The sequence below is a fragment of the Ostrinia furnacalis genome, unplaced genomic scaffold, assembly GCF_004193835.3.
Source record: "Ostrinia furnacalis isolate ACB-3 unplaced genomic scaffold, ASM419383v2 OfSCF7173, whole genome shotgun sequence".
In the NCBI taxonomy this organism is placed as follows: domain Eukaryota; kingdom Metazoa; phylum Arthropoda; class Insecta; order Lepidoptera; family Crambidae; genus Ostrinia; species Ostrinia furnacalis.
This window is the reverse complement of record NW_021137412.1, coordinates 371,282-392,795: the sequence shown is the minus strand read 5'-3', so window position 1 is coordinate 392,795 and position 21,514 is coordinate 371,282. Positions and strand designations below refer to the sequence as shown.

Genomic DNA, 21,514 nt, shown 5'->3' with positions numbered 1-21,514 from the left:
TGACAAATTTTTGTCTTGAAACGCTGGTAGGGTAAAAAAAATAACGAGATTTGACGATTTGTAAGAATTAATTTATTTAAAATGGTAAATAAAGATGTATTTGGTTTTGTATTTAACAAATNAAAGACAGACACTACTCTCATTATAAAGGCTTCGAATAACGGTACAGTACTGTTTAATTATCAGTTTTATCGGAATTAATTAATTTGTCGAACCGAGTCACACGATATCTTTCGATGACTTTGCGAATGCAGTACGATGTTACGATTATTTTTACGTTGCGGCAATCACTAAAATTCGCTAAAATGACACTAATGACGTTTAAAAAGTGGCACGCTCGGCTTCATACAAATTTTTTCACATGCTGCATCTATCTATATCTGTGGACGGGTCCGCTCCGCCATTCATTCGTTCGATAATGTCACATTTTGACAATTAATTCATTCATTCGTTCGTTTCGTTCTGTCAGTGTCAGTCACGTTTATTCTGTATTTCTGTAATTTCTAAGTAATTGTTTGCAAATAGAATTTCTATTATTTAGATCGCTGTTAAATATATTTAGAAGTCTGAGTATATCGTAAATGCAACTATAAACATGGCGAAGTGGATAGGTTACGCAGTTTCTGTCAACTGTGGTGAGCCTCTGGGTTGTTATCAAGGAACTATTTTAGAGGCAGATGGAAACACAATTACCCTCACAAAAGCATTTAGAAATGGTTTTCCTTATCCCAAAGCGCAAGTGACTCTCAAGTAAGTTAGTTTTTATTTATTGTGTCATTTAAAAACTGTAGTATTCAGTATGTATTCATATTGTGGCAGATGCATGGGATGTCGCAAGATATTTATAGATACGTGTAGTTTTATGTTGGGCACATAATCATTTATGTGTAGTGCTGCTGACATCCGGGACCTGAAGATCATCGAAACGCGGCCGGAGCCTGCTGAACCCACCCACAGCACGGTAGCGGTCACTAAAAATAATAAGAAAGGTCAACGAGCTACTGTTTGTGAGAATTTGCAAGCTAATCCTACAAATTCAGGTAGGTATTTTATTCCTACCCTGCATGGTATAATTATAATATAGATTTTTAGATATGTTTGTGCTACATTCTTCTTACTAAATTAGTTTGAGTAATTGCAAGTTTGTAACCGTGTCCCGGGACATCTGTAACTGTAAAATCAGTCCACTTTTTATTAAAAGAATTTACCTAATAGGAACTTTAATATTATATGCTTCACTTTGGTGCCATTTTGAAAGTTTATCATGTAGCTTTAGATGCGAGTCCACTTGGCACAGGGCACCAGTTCTGCCTGAGCGTGGCGCCGAGCAGCAGCCGCGCGCAGGCCGCGCGCGCGGGCGGCTCGGCGCCGGCGCCGGCGCGCAGCAAGCCCATCGAGATACAGGGGAACCGCAATAATAACAAGAACAATACCCATGCAGGTTGGTTTAACACTATCACAAACTTTATCTAGAGATAATATTGCTGAAAGAATTGAGCTATGGGCCTTTTTTTCTGAATTAAATAAATTTTTCATGGACATCAGCTATCTATTACTTACTTTGATAAAAAAAATATAAAACCTAAAGCTCATGAAAACTAGGCACAAAACAAAAGGTTTTTGCTCAATTACTTACTACTCCTTCTGACTTAAAATGATTACAAGTGACACTTGGACCCAAATCTTCTCCATACACGAAACTTCCTGCGCAGGTAGCTACGGCAACTCGGGCACGACGCCGAAGGGGCGCGGCGGCGGCGGCGGCGCGTACGAGAAGGCGCGGCGCCGCAACGAGGCGTGCTTCGGCGAGGCCGCATCGCCCGCCATCGACGACGACTTCGACTTCGAGGGCAACCTGGCGCTGTTCGACAAGCGCGCGCTCTGGGAGAGCATGAGGAACTCCAAGCCGGATCTCGTGCGTCAGGCGGACGAGGTGAGCCCCGCGCTCGGAACCGGCCCGCCGGCTGAATGTTTCGCGGCGTGTGTCAATATTTGAGAGATGACCAACCTTTACGCGATCACAACTACGTAATGAAGTTGCGATACTCGTTTTATCTCAGCACGGCCGATATTCATGAATATCAAAAACTTATTTGTAAACTGAGGACTGACAATCGATCCGTGGGCAACCGGCAGGCGGGCAAGCTGCGGCACGACGAGAACGTGCTGGGCGGCGGCGGCGGCGCGAGCGCGCGGCGCGCCATCCGCGTGCCCGACGAGCTGCGCGGGCCGCTGGACTACGTGACCGACGACGCCGTGCTGGTGCCGGCCGTGGCGCCCGCGCTGCGCCGCCGCCTGTGGGACGGGCTGGAGCGCCTGGGGCTGGGCGACAGCGCGCGCACGCTGCTGGCGCGCGGCGCCGCCGACGTGTGCCTGCGGCTGGTGGGCGGCGGCCGGCGCCTGGACCCGCGCAACGCGCACCAGACGCCCGCGGTGGCGCTGCTGGCCGCGCCCGCCGCGCCCGGCGCCGCCGCCGCCGCGCGCTGCCTGCGCCTGCTGCACTCGCACGGCGCGCGCGTGGCGCTGCACGTGGCGGGCGAGGGCGCGTGCCGCGAGCTGGACGCGGAGCTGGCGGCGCTGGCGCTGAGCGGCGTGCGGGCGGGCGCGCTGGACGCGCTGCCCAGCCCCGACCTGGTGCTGCTGGCGCTGCCGGCCGCGGGCGCCGCCGCCGCGCTGGCCTGGGCGCGCGCCGCCCGCGCCGCCACCGTGGCCGTCGGTCAGTACCACCCTTTTTCCGAGTCGCTTATTTTATTAGTAAAAAATACTAATACACGAAAGCATGATTTCTTCAGCTTTGGTGATTTCGCTAATAATTATGTATGTAATGATAAATTTCCCTATTATTTCTTTCTTGGCCGTGATGACGGGACACTTCTAAAACAAGGTCCACACCCTCAATGTCATCTGTGATCTGTTTATTCTGAGTGAGATGTGTTCAAAACCTACCGACAGATCGTTTCAAAGCATTTCCATTCGCCCCCTAGACTGCCACCCCTCTGGATCCATGCTCGTTCGTCGAGGTTAAAAAAATATAATAATAATGTAACCGCGGCGGTCCCCGCAGAGCCGCCCGAGGCGGGCTGGGAGGCTGCGGGCGTGCGCTGCCGCGCGGCGGTGCAGGCGCTGCTGCCGGCGGCGCTGGGCGCGGGGCTGGGCCGCGTGTACCTGGTGGACGTGGCGCCGCCGCCGCCGCTGTTCCGCGAGCAGCGCGTGGCCTACCGCCCGCCCTTCGGCGCGCAGCCCGTGCTGGCGCTGCACGTGGCCGACCACGCCGACGCCGAGCCCGCGCCCTGACCGCCCGCCGCGCCCCGGGGGACGTCGCCGACGACGATTCCGAACTGAAACGCTGCTTTTGTTGACGACAGAAAAAGAGGCGCGATTTCGACGCGGATCCCGCGATGGAACACTGAAAATAATGTTTGGTCACTGGTTACACAACAAGCGACCATCGAACGCTTTGGTTATGAGGAACAAAATGTTGTGTAAATGAAACAAATAATTCTGTAGTGAGCTAGACTTAGTTTGGTTATAGTTGACACTTTGTTCGGTGGTCACTTTTGTTGTGTAAGCAGTAACCGAACATTTTTTTCAGTGAAATAGATCGGCGTCCGATTGCAGTTTCGAGAGAGTCGGTTTTCGTTGTCCCCCGTGTCGAGTTGACGGCTCGCTTTAAACGAGGTGCGGTCCGTCCGTCGCCCGGTCTCGGTGGGTTCCACGGAATTATTTTAAAAAGTTGCCGAAATGAAATCGAATGAAAACAGTTTTCACGTTTAAAACTTAAATAAAATGTATACAGCGAGGGTCTCCACATTTTTATTCTGCCCGTACTGTGAAAAACAATCTGGCGAGTGCGAGAGCACACAAAAATAGGAAGGCACTGCTATTAATGANGGCCTATGTTTATTACTTAATATCTTCGTAAGTAATGGTCCGATTTGGATAATTCAAAAAGATATATCTTTCTTATGTCTTAAAGATTAACGTAGATACTAGTTTTATTGAATTTTCTACAACAGTACTGATCCTCATTTAACATATCAATAAATGTACAAAAAATAGTATTTCTTTGGCACCGAAACGAACCGTTTGTTGGACGAAACTTTCCAATATTCGATATATTATGGATTGTTAATTCGGAATTTAAATAGATAAGTAAGAGAAATATTACAAAACGGCGCATTAATAATATGAAAAGCATTTACATAGGCTAAAATGAAATTAGTGCTATTTATTTTACATTAGTTCTTTGCGTACCTACTCGCGAATTAAAAATCTGAAATCCATTTATATATTTTTGTAAAATTTTAGCGCCAGATTTCTATATTTAGATATATTGTATTATTGTATGTGCGACGAAATCTCAAATCTTGTTCAAGTCTAATGTAAGGATTTATTTTTTTAATCCGTTGACTGTCCTTGAAGTTTAAGAATCGAAGCGGTCTGGCCCCCGGGCCGTGTCCGCCTTTAGCGTTACGCAACAATACGTAGAAGCTAGTTGTTCCTAATGATGTATGAATTTGTATGACAGATCATTTGTATGTGATGTTCGGGTAATCGTTGACTGTACATAAAATGAGATATAATTTTGAATGGACATTAAAATGTTGGTATCAAAACTGAAATATTTTATTTAAAATACCCTTGTATCAATTACCTAAGTTAACTATACACCTGTGCGCAAGAGATAAACTCCTGAGGAAATTGGTGACATAAGAAATCTATATCTATTATATAAAAGAAAGTCGTGTTAGTTACTCCACTTATAACTCAAGAACGGCTGAACCGATTTAGCTGAAAATTGTCAGGGAGGTAGTTTAGAGCCAGGAGAAGGACATAGGATACTTTTTATCCCGTTCGAAATAAAAAAAAAGTCTGCTTATTTATTGTCATTAAGGCGGAACAAAGTTCGCCGGGTCTGCTAGTATTTTAATAAAAATCAGGTTGTAAGGTCCATCAATTTATTTTTTTTAATAAAATAGACTTAGATATCCAAAAAGCGGTTTCCATGTAGTTAGTTCAGACAACAGAACAACAACAAATAAAAAATACGTTATTTGCGACCCATTGTGGCCAACTAATCAATTCTCGTATATACAAGCCCTGGACTTATCGACTGAACATAGGAACGACAGTATTATGCGACACTTGAATGTGTGCAGACGATGTTGATGTTGCTAAATTTGCTAATAATAATATTATGGCTTTGTATGACAAGTTTGGCCCCGAGATTAGGTCGTTCAAACCAGTGGAGAGCTGTAGGAACTCCCAATAGCGTTTGCAATATAGCATTAATTTCAAGATTGCGATTGGAGAGTGCCCATGAATCTGCTTTTCCTTGCCTGTTGTACCGAAACAGTTAAGCAGCACATCCATCAACATAGTCTACACAACCTTGTCCTATATTCTGTGGAACATAGCGATAGCGACGGACAAATGTAAGATGGCACTCATTACTTTAATAACGATTTAAAAAAATTAAAGAACTTTTAACGGTATCTATAGGACAAGGTGGCATTTTAAATTAATTACCTAAAACTACTTACATAATTATGTAAGTAATCAGTACACATAGTATAATTCATATGATAAACAATTTGTAATAATAAAAATGTGCGGAAGACAACAGATATTATGAAAAATATCGCAGTGATTAGTAGAATAACGTTCAAAATACTCAGTTCACATCGATTAGCACATCACACTGGTAACGACAATTATATTACAAATAAATTTCACTAGTAGAGAACAACGACAATACAAAGCAGACACGCCACACTAGGCGAGCCTCGAACTCGGCGAGCCTACCCAACAAAACAATCGGATGGACTCTCGGCGCCTCGCACGTTACCCTATGTAAACCATACAACTATAAAATTGTGTAAAAAATAGATAAAAACTCGATATAAAAATTATTTTGATAGTGGGAACTACAAATAGAAGCTCCAGGTATAAATTTACAGGGGAATCACGAGAACAGTGATAATTTTGTGAAACGTTCACCATCAACAGAGTGTAAAGGAACAGCGAAATCGCAAGAGTATGTATAGTCTCAAGAAAATATTCACTTCGGGTGCACAGCACGAGCACGAGTCACGACACAGAACACGCACACACGACACCTTATCGATAACATTCCCACGTAATATTACTTACAATAAACTAATCAGCGCGGAACTACGCGGCGCTCCTATCATTATATTGGACCACTAACAATTGTATCGGAAAAATTGCATGCATTACTGGATTCGGTTGGATCTCTTCACTGGCAAGTCAAAATCTCACGCTGACGGGATGCAACGCGACGAGCGGAGAAGCGCCGCGTGGCCCGGCCCGCGTCGCGGCCGCTGCGCGAACAACACTAAGGGCTATATTTCACCGGGACACCATGGCGGCGCAACTAGTCGCCGGCTACCAACAAAATGTGTGCAGCTTTGCGCAACCAAACGGACACCAGGTGAGTAACTCTCTATAGCGCTGTATACATTTTGTTGGTAGCGGCGACTGGTTGCGCTCCCATGGTGTCCCGGTGAAATATAGCCCTAACTTTGGCCGCCGAGTGGTCGGCGCGGACGGAGCGAGAGCCGCAGCGACGAGGCCGCGGCGGGTGCGGTTGGGAAGCTGAGGTAGTCACGCCGCGACCCCGTCGCTCGCCTCCCGCTCGCGCGAGAGACCTCCGCTCGCGGGCTCTTTCGCAGCGGCGGTCTCTCGAAGCCGCAGACCGGCCGCGACTCCTCCCGAGTTATTCACTAACTAATAATACTAAAACGAAAAAACTTCATGCCTTTCCTTTGGAAATTACGCGGGCGCTGCCGTCGCCTCGGATGCGACCCGCCGACCGGGGGGCGGCGCCCGATCGATCCGCCGGGACCGCGGGCGCCCGGTCCGCCGCCGATCGAATCGAACCCGGCCGCCGTCGGCTGCGCCCGCGCAATCGGTTGTGCGTATATTCGTTACAAATACTACTCCACGGTCTACGGTTAAAATCAGTTACAAACGATAACATTGTAAAGATTTGTATAAAAATTTGATTTATGGATTTACCTACGAAATTCTCCCGGAATCATCGATTCGATATGATCCAGCCCCACGGCGGAGAGGTGACCGGGTTAACGCCGATGCCGCTCGATACTAAAATATGCGTCGGTCGTATGCGACAATCGACACTTTTGTTTGGTACAAGTTTCCGTTCATAAGCCGAGCTGCCTCCGAAAGGATACGCACGAGAAAGTTCCGAAGCGACATCGACGCCACTCGCACGGAGCGGAGAGGGACGACGCATCGGCAAAATAACCTATCGATCCTCATCCACTGAAGTGGGACCTCGAACATTTTGATATTGCATGTTCACGCGTACCTATAAATTACAGTCAACGCCGCCACCGCCGCGCCGCGGCGCGCTACAGCTCCTTGTCCTTGTCGCGCGCGGCGCCGTTGGGCAGGCGCGCGGCGGGCGGCGGCGGCGCGGGCGCGGGCTCGGGCGCCGGCCGCTCCAGCAGCGAGTCGGCGGCGGCGCCGAGCGCGCGCCGGATGAGCGCGTGCGTGCTCTCTCGCAGCCGCAGCAGCTCGTCCTGGATGCGGTCCGTGATCGCCTTCCGCGTCTCCTCCTCGCTGGCGTTCGATTTTCTTAACCTGCGGCAGAAAACGATCGAGCGGGTCGGTACGATGGGGAAGTCGAAGTTTGTTCCGGCGTTTCTTCTCAGCACTTGCCATATTTTATGTTTGTCTCGAAGCGCCGGTAGGGCCCAAAAGATAAGGAGACATGTGAAGTGCCCCACGAGGGCTACCTTTTCTTTTTTTATTATTTTCTATTGACGTTCATGAGTGCCACTTGTGGTCTAAACTGAATAAATATTTTTGATTTTGATTTTGACGGAGGAGGAGGTGTCGCGAACGCCGGTCGATTCGGCGACGAAAACATCGAACGCCGCCGACCGAGCGACTCACCTATCTAAGAGATGATCGATCTGAATGGGCTCGCCGACGTTGAGGAACACGCGCTTGCGGAACTTGAGCAGGTAGGGCTCCTGGTTGGGCAGCACGCGGTCGAGCCCCTCGTGCCACACGGGCACGATGAGCGGCGGCGCGGCGCACGCGGCCACGAGCCGGCCCACGCCCCACTTGAAGCGGATGTGCTCCTTGTCCACGTTCACGCGGCCCTCCGGGAAGATGTGCACCCACTCGCCGCGCTCCAGCCGCTCCACGCAGAAGTCGATCGCTGGCTGCGAAACCAATTTATTCTCTGAACGTTCGAAACTATTTTTTTAAATATTAACTTTTTAAAAAAATAAAACCGACTTCAAATGCGTGAACACAAAAAAAACTAAAAATTAAAAATATTGCGTATAAAAAAGTTCATCCCCAATTTTCCACCCTTAGGGGTGAAATATTTTCTTCAAATTCGCATGAAACCACCCTTTTGATAATACCTATTCAACAAAAAAATAATCGTTCAAATTGATTTATAATCGGCGGAGATATTGCGTATAAAAAAGTTCATCCCCAATTTTCCACCCTTGAGGGTTGTTTTTTCTATTATTAAATTTAAATGGGACCACCCTTGAGGTATTACCTATACGCCGAAAAAAGATTTGTTCAAATCGGTTCATAATTGGCGGAGTTATCGCGTAACAAACATAGAAAAAAAAACATACGGGTCGAATTGAGAACCTCCTCCTTTTTTGAAGTCGGTTGAAAATCACTTTCATCAATAAATACGGTAATAAGTTTAGCGAAACATACCAATTAGGTACTCAAGTTAGGCAATGCTTCGTTCGAGTTGAACGAAAACTAATGGAGGTTCAAAGGAGGCGCACGCACCTGGTAGACGCCGGCGCCGCGCACGACGGGCACGCACTTGCCGAGCGCGAAGAAGTACGAGTGCAGCGCGTTGGTGAAGCAGATGTCGTGCGCCGCCAGCGACCAGCGCATGCGCGACCCGCGCACCAGCGTCACGCAGTCCAGCACGCCTGCAAACACACGTCACAGGAACTAAAGGGAGATGTCCGCAAAAATATACAGCAATTCACGAAAAAGAGCGATTTGCATAACTTTAATACAAGAAACAAAAATAAACTTGCCGTTCCAAATTTCAGATTGCATAAGATTGGTAATTCATTTATGGGAAAATGTATTAAATTCTTTAATAAATTACCACAAACTGTTGTAGAACTACCCATTCATAAATTCAAAGCACATATTAAAAGTACCTTAATGAAAAAGGGCTACTATAAAGTCGATGATTATTTAAAAGATAAAAATGTTTGGGATACGTTACTGCCTAGCTCGCATAAATATTTATAACTTTGTACATTTTAAAGCATGTAAACCTTTGAAAAAGAGGCTGACAATAGTGACTGAGTTTCTTGCGCTGCTTCTTCTCAGCACTGGCCCATTTATTGTCCTGAAGCAGTGGTAGGGTTAATACTGGGACGTGTAAAAGTGCTTTTTTTAAGCCTATTTACAGAAATAAATGAGTTTTAATGAGTTTTAGTTTTTTTAATGTGAGAAGGGGGCGGGGCCGATGTCGCGGCAATATGCCCAAAATCAGAACACATTTCTCGTGAAAGCAATGATGATAGCAGCAGCACTAAAGATTATTCGAACGTTGAGTACTGAGACTGACTGATACCGCAGTGGATAATGAGCACATATTTTGATTACTTTGTGTGTGAATTTCTAATGAGATACTGAGTTTCGAACTCAGCGCATTAGTTGGCATCTCTCTATATCTCTATGCCTGCAACCGATAACAATGACTTCACCGATACGAAACAATCAGCGGCCCGAATGCCGCGAGACTGTCTGTGTTAGTTGTACAAGGAAGTTTCTGATTTCACTAACGAAAATTTTAGAATCATCATCATTTCAGCCTCAGGACGTCCAATCTTAAACATGCTCTATGTTTTCCATATTAACCGGTTGGTAGCGCATCCAGCGCCTTCATGCTTTATGAGGTCGTCGGTCAATGAGGGCTATCGTTTTAGCGCTCACCAGTTAGCGCCACTGTAGAGTAAGGTCCTGCCACTTGCTAGTAGCGAAGACAGTGGCACCAACTGGTGAGCGCTAAAGTGGTAGGAGGACTATCGCAATTGCACTCATCAAGATGGCGCCACTGTAGAGTAAGGTCCTGTCAATCGCCAGGGGTGCCAACTGTTAAGTATAAAAACGATAGCCCTCATTGTTATTGAAGATCTCAGGTTTTATTAGAGTCATTCGGGTCAAGAGCACGCACTTTTTTTTTGATGGCCTCCCAGACCTATAAAGAATTGTATAATTGGCATGTTATGATATTAAATCTGTAGAATATTTAATAAATTTTCACTATTTAAGAAAAATTTCCATCAAGATTAATTAGTTTTAACCCTACNTAGTGCGGCACGTGGCTCCTAAACGGCGACAGTAGCGCCACTCTATTTTACAAACACAGTTCTCGGCTCCTCCACTCCTGTCGGAGATCGGACCACCGCGTACTTTTACCCACCGCGTGCTGTTACCCCGAATGACTCTACAGCACCGTTGTCGAGATTGAATAATTAGGTTACATTACCTGTTAATTTACTTGGCTAGTAATGCCTTGATCAACATACAACAAAGGAGACGAGAGCTCATAAAAAAAAAAAGCATAACCCTCCTGGCGCAGTCGGGTGAAAATCATTGAGAAAAGTAAGATGTTACAAGTTTCCCTTAATTAGTAGAAAATTGTGAGTCATTTGAACATTCCAGTTTTTGCATAATGTTTCCTCATACAAGCCAATGAGAACAGCCGCACGCACGGCCACGCGCTAGAGGAGCCAAGGGTTGCCACTCCGCTCTGGTAATACCCAATTCGAGCAAGATGTTCATTTGCTAGCTAAACTAACTCATAATTATGTAGCTAATGCCTATTTCGCATTTCCGTAATAAAAGTAACACTTTAATATAATAGAAAATGAAACGCATCTTTAAATACAAAATCATAAAGAGGAGACTGACGGAAACTATTGAGTAATGTTCATACTTGTATTGAGAAATGTTCCTCGTACTTTGGCTCATTACTTTGGAACCGCTTTCCATTTCCATAAGGCAGAGGCAAACTACCTAACGATATTCTGTGCCACCGAATAATATTGTTAATGGAGTTTCAATATTTTTTTAGGTTTATGAGTTAATGCGTATATTTTAGCATCGGTACTTTGATCGTTAAAATTTAATTCATGACTTGTCTTGGGTTACCGACAATGTAACACAACATAATATTTACTTACCTATTCTAAAATAACTTATCATCCACATAAATCATGATAAGAAATCACAAATAAACATTCGATTTGATATTTAATAGGTACCTACATTGTACCTTTTTCAGACACCAGCCTTACTTTTTCAGAATATAGTGATGCTCATTGTAACGAGTGTGATTTTAATTTCTGATTTCTTTGCTAACATAAATAGGTGCCTATAAACAGATCGCGTCACTGGCGATTGCTTCGCGCTCTGGTTGGTAATGATCAGTCTGGCATGGGCACTGCAGCAGCAGAGCGAATTAATCGAACCACCAACGCGCACCGACAGTCAGCACGCAGGTTCATATTAAAGGTGGCTGACGGACGCGCACGTTGTTTACCACGCAGCGACACAAACAGCACGCTGCGCCAGGTATGCGCCGCAACTTGGGTTTTTGTGAGTAGGAACAAACAAGCATCTACTTTCAAGACACTTGCTGCTTACGTTATACGGAAGGTCATTGAAGTCATAGAATACTAATGTGGTATAGTATTTACATTACTTTACGACATCGATCACTCAAGTAATCCATTTGAGACTTAGGGTTATCTACATAGAGTACATTATTACTTTTATATTAGCTATGTATTATGAAATAAAAAAATACAATTCTATTTGTCAACATTATGCTTGCATAGATTACTAAATCTTTACCCAAATACAATAAGCGCCAAATAATCTGTACAATAGTAATTTGTATTATAAATTACAAATATTCTTTAAAAAAATTGTGACACACAGGTAAACCTAATGGACATTATTATTATTCTTGATCCAACAAGCTAGTAAACAGTTATTAGCTACCGTGGAGACACCTGCCCAAGTGCCCAGTCATACAAGTTTGCGAATAAGTAGTTACCCTGTCTTGGCAGAAAGTTGTCTAAACCCTTACACAAGCAATTTATACTTTACTAGCTTTCCGCCCGCGGCTTCGCCCGCGTGGAATTTTGTCTGTCACAGAAAAACTTTGTCGCGCGCGTCCCTGTTTCAAAAACCGGGATAAAAACTATCCTATGTTCTTTCCCGGGACTCAAACTATCTCTATGCCAAATTTCATCAAAATCGGTTGCGAGGTTTAAGCGGGAAAGCGTAACAGACAGACAGACAGACAGACAGAGTTACTTTCGCATTTATAATATTAGTTGGGATGGGATTTATTACGACTGTTTCATCATGCTAGTTTAATAAGTACCTACTCGACAATACTGATTTTTGAAATTTCAGCAGAGTTAAAATAATAAATTAAAGGCGCAGTGGAATGAGAGAAAAAGGGTTTAAGAAAAAAATGTACACTGTAACAAACATAAAATACGTTTTTGGTTACATAATTAATTTAAGCAACCATTTGTCCTGTCATTTTATGTAATAGACGTAGACATTAAAACTGACTGAGGAAAGCATGGTAACTTTGGTAAGTAACGAAATGCATTTGCATGATAATGCAATTTTGATGTTTTTTTTTTATTAATAAAACTCACAGTCATTGTTAAAGTTACAAAATATTAATATGTAAAATTCCATGCTACGTCGAAGGACGGCCAACTGCCTAGAGCAAGTTTACGGAATACGTAACGAAAATGACTACGTCCTCTGTTGACGCAACGAGCACCATTCATAACGGCGATAAAGTAACCCAATAAAACAGTTCCTCGATTGCCGCCTCACACGTCTAACACGCCATAATAATTTTACCTTTAGTAGGTATATTTGTTGTTTATTTTATTTTACCAGAATAGCTCTCGATTATTTTCACTTAATACAGAATAAAGGCTATTGTGCAGAGTGCTTGTTTTCTTTGTTTAATAACATCGTATCTGTATGTAAATGTAATGCATTACGCATATCAGTAAACAAACCGGTGACCACGGAGGGAGACGTCATAATGAAATATGTGCCAGCTGATTGCAGACGGAAGACCAAGATAACTAAAGGAGCGGATAACGCCGCAAAGACTGATATGTTTTAGACGCCAATACAATGGTCACATATTTATTTATTGCGCCGTTCGTGGTTTGTTGCGATCGCGGTCAGTGGCTTACCGAGTCAGGAGGTAAACAAGTTTCGCAATAGGCGGAATTTCGGGCCGTTCATCCTTCAGTTGCGCAATGGCAACCCAATCACTGCTAGATATTGACTTTGGCATCCTTGGTGCCGCAAGAGTCTCGAACCTGCGAAGGCGAGGGGTGATCGCGTCGAGAACCTCACTCGTCGTATGAACTCGTCTTGACTTTCATCAAATCATCAATGTAAAACAATGGCCGTGCGTCATCAGTTTACATTTATTTCATTCAAAAATTAACAAAAGAATGCATGAGGCTCATAATCAAGTACAAAATAACGAATTTGAATGACGTGGAACGATAACTTTATCTCTATTACTCAACTTCATATCAAAGTGGATTATGAACCGGGGAGCGCGAGATGTGCACATCAAGTGTCGAGTTAGTTCGGTAGGAGACAGGAGTACCGTTTTCGTAAACTTTTGATTAGTCTCAGGGGCTCTCATACACGCCCCGAGGTGGGATCGTCATTACAAGGTTCGTCGTTAGTGATAGTAACTATAATTATATTACGGTAGATATCTACTGGACTAATTATTTGATTGTTTACGTTCATATCAGATAAGAAAAATGGTCCCTGGTTTACGGAGCTTATATGTAATCTTAGGATTAGTTTAATAACTTATCTATCATTGATTTGACTTTAACAAGACAGTTCCACCAGAAGCAACAAAATTTCCCCGTTTTATGAGCACCATAAAGCACATGGTTTTCAGGGTTGCAAACTTAAATGTAAACTTCTCTCAAGGAACCTAACAACATATAATAAAATCGTAGATGTTTACCTTTATGCCATTGCATACTACAGTCATTACTGATTGGCATAATAGCGATACACAGATAGCAGCTAAGGAACAACCACAAAAGGTGAGATTACAGGTCTATGTTTATATTCCATCAGTGAATTGACGAAGCTGAGCACTATCATTCGCGCGCTTAGAGTATAGTACCCAGTCGAGAGTCGAGTGAGGTGACGCAATAATGCAACCTTCGACCTTTTATCCTATACGATCCGAGCAAACCCTTTGTGAGCACCCGATCAACTCTATATCACCTTTGCAGATATCAATTTATTAAAATGATATTTGTTATAGCTACTTTTACATATTTCATGAATACAAGTAAGTGTACTTATTCATAGTCTATGAATAAATCTACGTATTCCATTTATTTCTGACTAGAAAACTAATAAATGTACCCAGTCAGGCTTGGGTTGGGTCATTGTGTTCGTGTTAGAATGTAAGTAGAGTAGATTACGTGGACAATTTTGAATTAATTTACTTGCGTTACGTAGATTAATATGTTATAAAAATAAGGGTGTCACCCCGAGAAGTCACCTACATCGCGTTACTACACAGTAGGTAGTAATGTGGAATTTGTGGAAATAAAGTTTTAAAGGCGTAGATAACTCAAATTCTATTCTTTATCAGTATAATTATTCGGGGCACTACTTATGTTACCTGTTGAAAATCGAAGCAGTTTTAAAAATTATACACAAAAGCCTTTTGTAGTTCTGAGTATGTATTTAATATTTATAATTTAGCATAGATAATAATGATTTTTTGTAAAACCAAATAACAGAAAAAAACTCTTCAACAGGTAAACAAAATACGTTTATCAGTGATAAGCATTTTTGAACAAAAATATCACCACTTTTCATTTGACTAAAGATTGCAATTTGTGGCGATTAACCAGGCCACTGGCGTATCGTGTGCACGCACGCAACGTTATGCGAACGTTTGCATGACCATTCAGCTGTTAAACTACATTTAGCAGAAAACTTAAAGAGTAGGTAGTCAGATTTTACAAATATGTTAACTAGGTTTTATGTGCTCGGAGCACTCACCCCACAGGCCGGGGTTGTCGAAGCAGGAGTGGTGGTTGGACACGGTGAGGGCGGCCGGCACACGGCTCCTTGTTGTACACCGCCGTCTGTTCAGGAGCACTCACCCCACAGGCCGGGGTCGTCGAAGCAGGAGTGGTGGTTGGACACGGTGAGGACGGCACGCCGGGCGGCCGGCACACGGCTCCTTGTTGTACACCGCCGTCTGTTCAGGAGCACTCACCCCACAGGCCGGGGTCGTCGAAGCAGGAGTGGTGGTTGGACACGGTGAGCAGCGGCACGCCGGGCGGCCGGCACACGGCGCGCTGCAGCGCCTCTTTGTTGTACACCGTAGTCTTGTTAAGGAACTCTGCCGCGAAACCGGACAAGATTGATTAATATAATGTACATTTACTACAATACCTACTGGGAGTGTGTTGTCTGTAAAGTATAATGAATCTTGTCACATTCTACAAGATACATGATTCTCCAAACTTTTGAAATGGTAGTTTTAAAGTAGACCTCCCAAATACTTATTAATTTTATAGCCCAATCATAGTGCTGTATAAGATCTGTAAGAAAGTAGATAGTAGAAAATGTGTAGAAATAACTGTAAGATCTCTTGAGAGAAGTGAAAAATCATCCAGAACTGCATTGTCAAGAGTTAGTATAGACGCGTACTAAATCCTTACAAAGTTTGCTCACAGGATGTTGATATTTAAAAGAGCTTTATTATGCTGGTAGGGGGACTTACACAATGAGGGTAGATAGATAAAAACCAGTGGGGTCTAACAAATGGGGTATTCACAAATACCTAATTGGTTTATTTAATTAATTTAATGTACCTGTTGCAGTCAAAACTCATAATGGGTCAAAACCACTTTTGACTGCAAAAATCGGTCAATAGTGGTTTTGACTGATGCCCTTGGTCAATATCACTTTTGACAGATTTTGCAGTCAAAAGTAGTATTGAGTGCCACTGCGAAGTTAAGTGGTTTTGACTTGACTGATTATGAGTTTTGACTGTAACTTAATTAATATATTATTTTTCTATTGTATCTGCCAATAGTTTAACTTAATGAAACCCAACTAAAAACCGGTTAGGTTTCAAAAAACCGGAAATTCCTGAAAAATTCAGGTAGGTTCCTGAAGACATTCTGAAAACCGGTTAGGTTCGTTTCAGAACCTAACTTAATGAAACCCAACTAAAAACCGGTTAGGTTTCAAAAAACCGGAAATTCCTGAAAAATTCAGGTAGGTTCCTGAAGACATTCTGAAAACCGGTTAGGTTCGTTTCAGAACCTAACTTAATGAAACCTGCCAATAGTTTTATTCTACTTTGTGAAAATAAAGAGAATCTATAACTAATATAAAAGCTCAAAAGTTTGTTTGCTTGAACACGCTAACCTAAGGAACTACTGGTTCGATTTGAAAAAAATATTTGTTGGGTAGTCCATTTATTGAGGAAAGCTTTAGGTTATATGTAACATGTAGTCAATAGGGGCTGAGCAGTAAGGAAAAAAGTTGCGAAAATGTTAGTTTTATAGTATTTAAAACCTACCTACAAAGTTGCAGGCACAGCTAGTTTGGATTATAATAAAGCACTGCATTATTTGTGCATTGATGAAACTAAGAGAAAAGATTGATTATTTGTAAAATATAAAACTTAACTAAAATTAATAATTTTGTAACATAAGTATCAGGAATATTCAGTGTCTTCGGAGCGATCTTGACTTAATGATCTCAGAAACATACATTAGCATAGCATTTACTTTGTTGACTGAAGTATAATGTAAACCCATAATATGGGTGTAATGTAATATAACAGGTATACCTAGATACATAATACATGTCTTACTATTTTAATTGATATGGAACGTAAAAGTTTAAAACTTCAATTTTAAGTGACATTTTCAATCTTAAGTATTTTAACACTTAAGGACTCGCTAATGGGTCTAACGGACCCAGTTCTTCAATATTTGTGTAATAACTTTTAAAGTTAGACGTTTGCGATGTTGTTGCTCTTAGTACCTTTCCACGACATTGTAGCACAGCCAATAGCGGTCATAATCGTCAAATAGCCCACTGCATGTGATTGCTACAGACGAAAAATGTGTTTTTGAGTCCACTGGACCCGGTAAACAATGTGAATGTTTTAATGTTCTATACAAATTTCTCATTAATTGTTAATTGGTATAAGTAGGCAAATCATAGTAGTTTACGAAAATAAACAAGGTATTTTTTTAAATAATTAATTACAAAAATTTTAAAAAATAACCTTCATTTTGCCAAAAAACCTTCAATTTTTTAAATTAGTTGTTATTTTATAAAAAGACAATAAATATGACTATTTGGTTTATTATTTTGTCTTTGTTTATAACATATTATCCTTATGATAAAGTAGTTTTCACTTTTATTAAGAGTTTTTGAAAAATACATAGGATTTTATATACTGGGTCCAGCGCACCCGGTAGCGAGTATGAATGTTACAAATTAAGGCGCGAGTCCTCAAGTGTTAAGCAAGAAATTAAAATTTAATTTTCATAGATTTATAAGCTTTTTTTATTTTTTAATTCTCTTCAAAATAACTTACTAGTAAACAACTTATATAATAAGTATTTGTTCAAGTATCAGCTGTTTAGTGTGTATTAATTATAAAATCAGTTGTTTATTATGATACAAAATTCGAAGTGATTATCAATGGCATGTACTCTCGACTGATGCACAGTCCCGCAATATAAATAGCCGAGAGTTAAGAAGTTTTGAGCGTAGCCTTGGCGACTGATCTAGGTTAACAGATGATTGGGCATTGTCTAATAGCTGGAGCTGCCTCGTCGAAGAGGCCGCGACGCGCTAATGAGCCCTGCAACTCAGCGCAAACGGACTGTTGCGTTAGCGTACAACATGACCTGCTAATGATATGCATCGTAAGCAACCAGTTCAAATTTCGTCGATGCGAGGAACCCAGTTGACATCACATATTTTTACATAAATTCATCACCAAAATGAAGGCATAAACTTTCTTAAAAAGTACTTGAGAGGCCTAACAAGTGTTATATGAGATAATTTTAATTGATGAATGGGCTCACCTATGACAATCTTACTAAATAAACCGACGACTGCCAATGTGATAGAGCTCGCACAGTACCACAACCTGCCCGGGCTTCGCAGGCGCGGGATGATCCAGCCGATATCGTAGCCCATAGTCACGTAACGTGGACAACACTCGCAAATACTACATTAACATTGTTACTGTGAGTAACTTTAAATAAAATCAATTCTGCGCTCGCAACTCGACACTCGTGCAACTTTGAGAAAGAATGAATGATATTCAAATGACAATGACATTAGAGACAAATGCTGCCTGTTCCGCTCACTCATTCGTTCACCATTCATTCATCGTTGGCTGTGCCTGTTTCTTTACACGCAGAGCTTATTTTACAAATAATCTAAAAGGCTGTGCTAGAAAATAATAAAAACTACATTTATATGAAATTTTGGGATATAAAACACAGTTTAAAAGATAGAGAAACTATTTAATAACAGAGAAAAAAGTCTCCAAAAAATAGACACCTCTAAATAAAAAACTTGATAATGGCAAATGTGCAAGCCGCGTGAACCTTATTACAAAAAAAAAAGATAAAGTAGGTAGTTGTGTAGGTAGTGGTAGGTACTACAAAAAGAAATTACCTATTTCTATTAGTCTCCAATAGACTTCTAAGTTCTCCAGAGGTTAGAAAAATTATTATATCTACTGCTACCTACTGCTACTATGTACAGGACAGTACAGGTAGGTAGGTACCTTAAATTAAAATATAATTTTAAACAGAAACATTAAATTACCTACATAACTAAAACTTGGTCATTTTATTAGCAATGGTTGTGAAGCGCGTAATTTTAACCAATACATGAAAAGTTAACCTAGCGACTTATGTTCAAAAGATAACGGTTCTTGGTAAAAGTAAATTAAATAACTTAAAAGTGTTGACTGTGCTGTTTATTAGCTAATTATGTTTGGCAAGGTAAATATAGATTTGGTTGAAATCATTTCAGAGAGAGACCCACACATAATAATATGGAAAAGAAGAAAATAGCAGCCGTTACCTGCGCTCAGGAAAACAGATTCCTGAACATGATGTTGAAAATTACAAGAATAGGTAAGTAACTTAGGACTAGTTAACTAGGTTACTTTTCATTTGAAGAAGAAAAAAAAACTTTTCAATGTTATTCAATTAAGTTTTTGTTCTCATTGCCAAAGGACACTCATCTCACCCGCATGCCTTGCGCTACTACTGGAACGTATTGGGAATAACAAGATTGGTAAAAAGGCCAATATCATAAACTGGCCAAGTGCGAGTTGGACTTACACAGGTAGGGCTCCGTACAGCCGTGTGTAGGAACAAGATTATTTGCCCAACAAAACGCCGCGAAAGCCAGACGTAAGCATAAGGACTCGAATGACGTAGTCGCGAACGACGCTGTTTCGAAAATCGTTTTCACTGCCTTCAACTTGCTTGTGACTGATTTATTTGTCACTAGCTTTCCGCCCGCGGCTTCGCCCGCGTGGAAATTTGTCTCTCACAGAAAAACTTTATCACGCGCGTTCCTGTTTCAAAAACCGGAATAAAAACTATCCAATGTACTTTCTCGGGACTCAAACTATATCTATGCCAAATTTCATCAAAATCGGTTCAGTGGTTTAGGCGTGAAAGAGAGACAGACAGACAGACAGAGTTACTTTCGCATTTATAATAATTAATATAGATTATTTTAAACAGTATGCAATATTTCGTACTTAATTATACAAATTATTAAATATAAAAATAACTAAGCAATTTGCATACTATTAGTAGGATCTTAAAAACGTTGTCTGTTACATTGAAAATGTTTTTCGAAACAGCGTCGTTCGCGACTACGTCATTTGAGTCCTTAAGCTTTCGAACCTATGGGCAGCAGTGATGGGCAGTGGAAAAATAATTCGCAACAGCTTGCATCGCTATAACGTTTTTCGAACCTGCACGTAGGGGACCCCACTTGTAGGTACCTAAGTAATGGGGCACAGCTAATTTTACTTGATTTACTTGCCTTCTGGTATCTTTCTCGAACATTCTCACCTGATGCACTTATTGGTCACTTATCACCACCTTAGACTGCATCTACCTAAACTTAGTTCAGGTGTAGTCTACTTTACCTAATTTAATTAAGTAGGTAATGAACAAAATATTAGCAAATAATTATGAGTTTCTTGTATGAGGGCATTAAAAAGGTTTCTAGGCCTACTTGCCCCTCTCCTTTTCATCACAGAGAAATGAAAATTAGAACAAACCTTTTATTTAATGTACGTACCTATTAAATACCTACAGTTATGTATTAGTCTTTTTTTCATAAATTTACGGCTGATAAATTGGAATAGGTAATTTAGGTAATATTAAAATTCAGAACACATCTATACTTTGGTATTTTAATAACATAAAAGATATCACTGGCACATCGTTACAAGGAAAATACATTATAAGTAACAGTCTTCGTAATCATTCACTAAACAGTAATAATTTACTTATAGTTATTCTTTGACTTACACTAAGTATTTAAAACGTTCAAATTAGCTAAAACACTATACCTACCTAATAAGTCTATAGAAAAACGGGATTAGATAATCTCTTCACGTGGTCACCACTAACTACCTTTTCAGGCAGCAGATCGAATTCATAAATATACGAAAAGTCTCTATCGCACAAGTTTTCACTAGTTCTCACACACGGCTGCTTTTTCACCACGTGGAGTCGCTTCACGTCGATGCTCGGGCTCAGACGTTTCTCGCCAGGTATTGGTGCAGCAGGCAGAAGTATTTGTGGTTGTGGCGGAGGAACAGAGTTGTCTTGCTCCGCTGATTGTTGCACGGGGAGGCAGTGAGCCACGGCCATCACCAACAGAACACTGGCAACTCGTAATCGTAACATGGTCGATGCCAAACAGTCTCCAACAGATCACAGACTGGTTTTCCTTATCGATGCACCATATTTATATGCGGGTATACGCTCTACCATCATACACTGTGTTGAAAATAAACTGCCCAGCCACTTTTTATTGGGTCGTAAAAGATTTTTTTTGTCACATGACTAAACATTTTAATAGGTAGGTACTATGTGGAAATTCCTTCTTAATTTTCTGCACGTGCACATTTTTTCACAGTTTTTATGACTTCATTTTATTAATGGTTATTAAAAATACTCATACTTGACCTGTCAGAAATTTACTCATTATTTGCTTACCAAAAACGTCCATACCAAAAAACCTACAAAAATATTGATAGGTATGTACTTACTTAGTACATTTTATCACTAACAACAAAAGCATTTCTAAAACTAAA

At 41.6% G+C, this 21,514-nt stretch overlaps 2 protein-coding genes across 3 annotated transcripts; one reads left to right on the top strand and one right to left on the bottom strand.

Moving 5' to 3' along the window:
• The first annotated feature begins 452 nt into the window (after nt 1-452).
• Nucleotides 453-3,742, top strand: Edc3 (enhancer of mRNA-decapping protein 3). 2 transcript variants are annotated; one of them, XM_028319353.1, is made up of 6 exons: nt 453-750; nt 892-1,040; nt 1,298-1,441; nt 1,713-1,933; nt 2,137-2,716; nt 3,065-3,742. In XM_028319353.1, exons 1-6 carry the CDS (start codon nt 596-598, stop codon nt 3,292-3,294), a joined length of 1,479 nt encoding a protein of 492 aa, XP_028175154.1. In that variant the 5' UTR covers nt 453-595; the 3' UTR covers nt 3,295-3,742. The 2 variants fall into 2 exon arrangements, with proteins under 2 accessions (XP_028175154.1, XP_028175153.1); XM_028319352.1 differs by having other exon boundaries at nt 1,271-1,441.
• Nucleotides 3,743-4,941: 1,199 nt separating this feature from the next.
• Taz (tafazzin, phospholipid-lysophospholipid transacylase) lies at nt 4,942-18,469 on the bottom strand. The gene is made up of 5 exons (XM_028319354.1): nt 18,234-18,469; nt 15,389-15,514; nt 8,818-8,966; nt 7,945-8,219; nt 4,942-7,629 (listed from the first exon to the last, which is right to left on the bottom strand). The coding sequence occupies exons 1-5, from the start codon at nt 18,346-18,348 to the stop codon at nt 7,398-7,400; spliced, it is 897 nt and encodes a 298-aa protein (XP_028175155.1). The 5' UTR covers nt 18,349-18,469; the 3' UTR covers nt 4,942-7,397.
• Between the last annotated feature and the right edge of the window lie 3,045 nt (nt 18,470-21,514).